This window comes from Pyxicephalus adspersus, chromosome 2, assembly GCF_032062135.1.
Source record: "Pyxicephalus adspersus chromosome 2, UCB_Pads_2.0, whole genome shotgun sequence".
NCBI lineage: Eukaryota > Metazoa > Chordata > Amphibia > Anura > Pyxicephalidae > Pyxicephalus > Pyxicephalus adspersus.
This window is the reverse complement of record NC_092859.1, coordinates 16,074,807-16,077,286: the sequence shown is the minus strand read 5'-3', so window position 1 is coordinate 16,077,286 and position 2,480 is coordinate 16,074,807. Positions and strand designations below refer to the sequence as shown.

At 42.7% G+C, this 2,480-nt stretch overlaps 1 protein-coding gene across 1 annotated transcript in view; it reads right to left on the bottom strand.

Moving 5' to 3' along the window:
• LOC140322325 (adhesion G protein-coupled receptor E3-like) overlaps positions 1 to 2,480 on the bottom strand; it is an 88,800-nt gene that overhangs the window by 82,234 nt on the left and 4,086 nt on the right. The window contains exon 3 of the mRNA XM_072398904.1: positions 1,900 to 2,076. Within this exon, the coding sequence (XP_072255005.1) occupies positions 1,900 to 2,076 (177 nt within the window). The remainder of the gene's footprint in view (positions 1 to 1,899; positions 2,077 to 2,480) is intronic.

The window sequence follows — 2,480 nt, the reverse complement described above, 5'->3', positions numbered from 1 at the left end:
TTTGTATTGTGTCTGTCAGTGTGCAGCCACTTCTATGTGATTCAGCAAGGACAAAGGATTTCTCAGCCCACAGCACTGCCTCTCACACACTTGGCCTGATTTATTAAATCTAAAATGGATCTGGTCCAGGACTGAACGTGCAAATGTTTTTTTAATCCATGTTTGTTGGATCACCCAGGTTCTCCCAGCTGTTGTTTAATTGTTGTTTCCCTGCCTGTTCCCTTGTGCTGTTCCAGTGTTCCTCTGTCTCTGTGGTGACCCCCGTGTCACCTGTTCCTCTTGTCGCTTCCAGTGACTCCTGTGTTCCCCTGTGTCTGTGGTGACCCCCGCGTCACCTGTTCCTCCTGTTGCTTCCAGTGTCTCCTGTGTTCCCCTGTGTCTGTGGTGACCCCCGTGTCACCTGTTCCTCCTGTTGCTTCCAGTGTCTCCTGTGTTCCCCTGTGTCTGTGGTGGCCCCGTGTCATCGGTGTCTATTTCCTGGATCCCTGGTATTTGACCTCTGGCTTTGTTTCTGACCTCTCCTGCTTGGGCTGCCTGCCTAACCCTGACTTTCCTTGACCATTCTCCCGAATAATGATTTGGTACCATGCATTATCTTGCCCACCCTGGTGTGCCCAAGGGCTGCAACCTGGTGGCAGCCAGCAGCACAACATCTTCACCTCTAGCGAAGACCTGGCTACTGCTTAGGGTCTGCACCTTGGCGCCTTCTCAGGGCTCACACCATTGTGCAAGCCGTAGCGCCCCTTAGAGGTTCTGTCTCCCCAAGCACGACACGCTGTATGAGGTTTCATTACTATCCAGGGCTCTGTTGGAAAGATTTATCCTAAGTTCCAGTCTTGCTGACAGCAATGAGCTCATTAAAAGAGTCAACCGATGTCAGCCACCACCCCTCACCGGGCACCCCTGTGATGCCAAGGATGTCAAAGCTAAAAATTCTATATAGAAGTGAATTATATAGAAGTGAATGTGCTTTTTTTCTTTAAGGTTTTGCATAGAGCGAGGAAGAGTTAGTGGAAATAAGCTGAATGCTCACTGCTGATTGCCATCAAACCAAATAACACAATCCTCATCTCAGTAATCTAATAAACTGGTTTCCTGACCTTGCCAATTTGTTTCCTTGTTGGCCTTGTCCAGGACAAGTCTTCTAACTTCTAGTCCGCTGGGAACAGGACAATCAGCACAATATGGGGAATATTTCTTTAGCCGAAGATTTAGCTTGAAGCTTAATTTGTGTAAACTGTCTGGTCTGTGCCCTTGTGATCATTTTGTGTCCACCTTCCCACAATTGTTGGGGTTGGAGTGACCCGATAATTAGAAAGTTATGGCTGCTGTGCCCGTTGGGTCATGGGAAAGAAAGTAGCTGCTAATATACAAAATATATTCTCATACTAACAATTGCAAATTTTTTTTACAGTATAATGCAACAAGGAGATTTGGCCAAAATGATCCAGCAATGGTCATGTAATGATTTGATTGGTTTAGATCTGTTCACATGAGATTCAATGTTCACATGAGATTCTTTAAATGCCTTAAAGCTGTGGATTTTTTTAGATCAATTAAAAAAGTAAAAACCACAATCCTCTAATATTAAAATTATTCGCAGGTATGGAACCTGGCTGTCTGGGAAGAGACAATCATATTCCCATTTCTTGTATTTGGCTTGTCAGGTTCCAGGGGGGCTGGTAAGTGCACATTTCTAGGTGCTATGTTGGAGAAAGGGTCTGGTTTTACTATAAGGCAATAATATTAACATTTTAAAAGGGAATTATTGCAATTACTAAAAAATAAAGAACAACAGCAAAAATAAAGAACAAAAGCTAAAGTTTACTACTTGTCCTCCTATGTTTCTTAGGAAAATTCCTAGCTTGATTAAACAGGGACTAGAGGGCATTACATTACCAGTACAATATCCTCCAGGGTAAGTAATTGTAAGTCGTTCTTTGTCATTGAAGAATCCTTTATCACATGCACAATAATATCCATAACGGGTTTCTACACAGGAGGAATTTCTAGGACATTCATCATGTTTAGAGCACTTGGCAAAATGTATGGCTTCTTTAGGTAGGTATCGAATTCCTACAACACAGAGGGGAAAGAAGCAGTACATCATTTATAGGACTAATCGTATCATTCTGAATATAAATAAATTATTTGCTGAATGTCGGTTATTAGGTAGGTCTGAATAGAAACCGGGAACACCGCGGTAACTGTAAGGTTAGAGACCAGGGAAATCAAATACAGAGATGATCATTTTATAGGATTTATTAAGTAGTAGAGCATGTTCACTTGGCAAAATGATGTGGTATTACCTTATGATCACTTCTTCGTGTGGAACACAAAGCTAAGGGTGGACTGAAATGCATGTCACCCTCCAACTACTTTCATTTCTGCACACCCCCACTGTTTCATTTGGCCTCCTAGAGTGAAAAGAAATACAAATCCTTCTACTCAACCAGAGAGAGACAAGAAATTATTAGGTG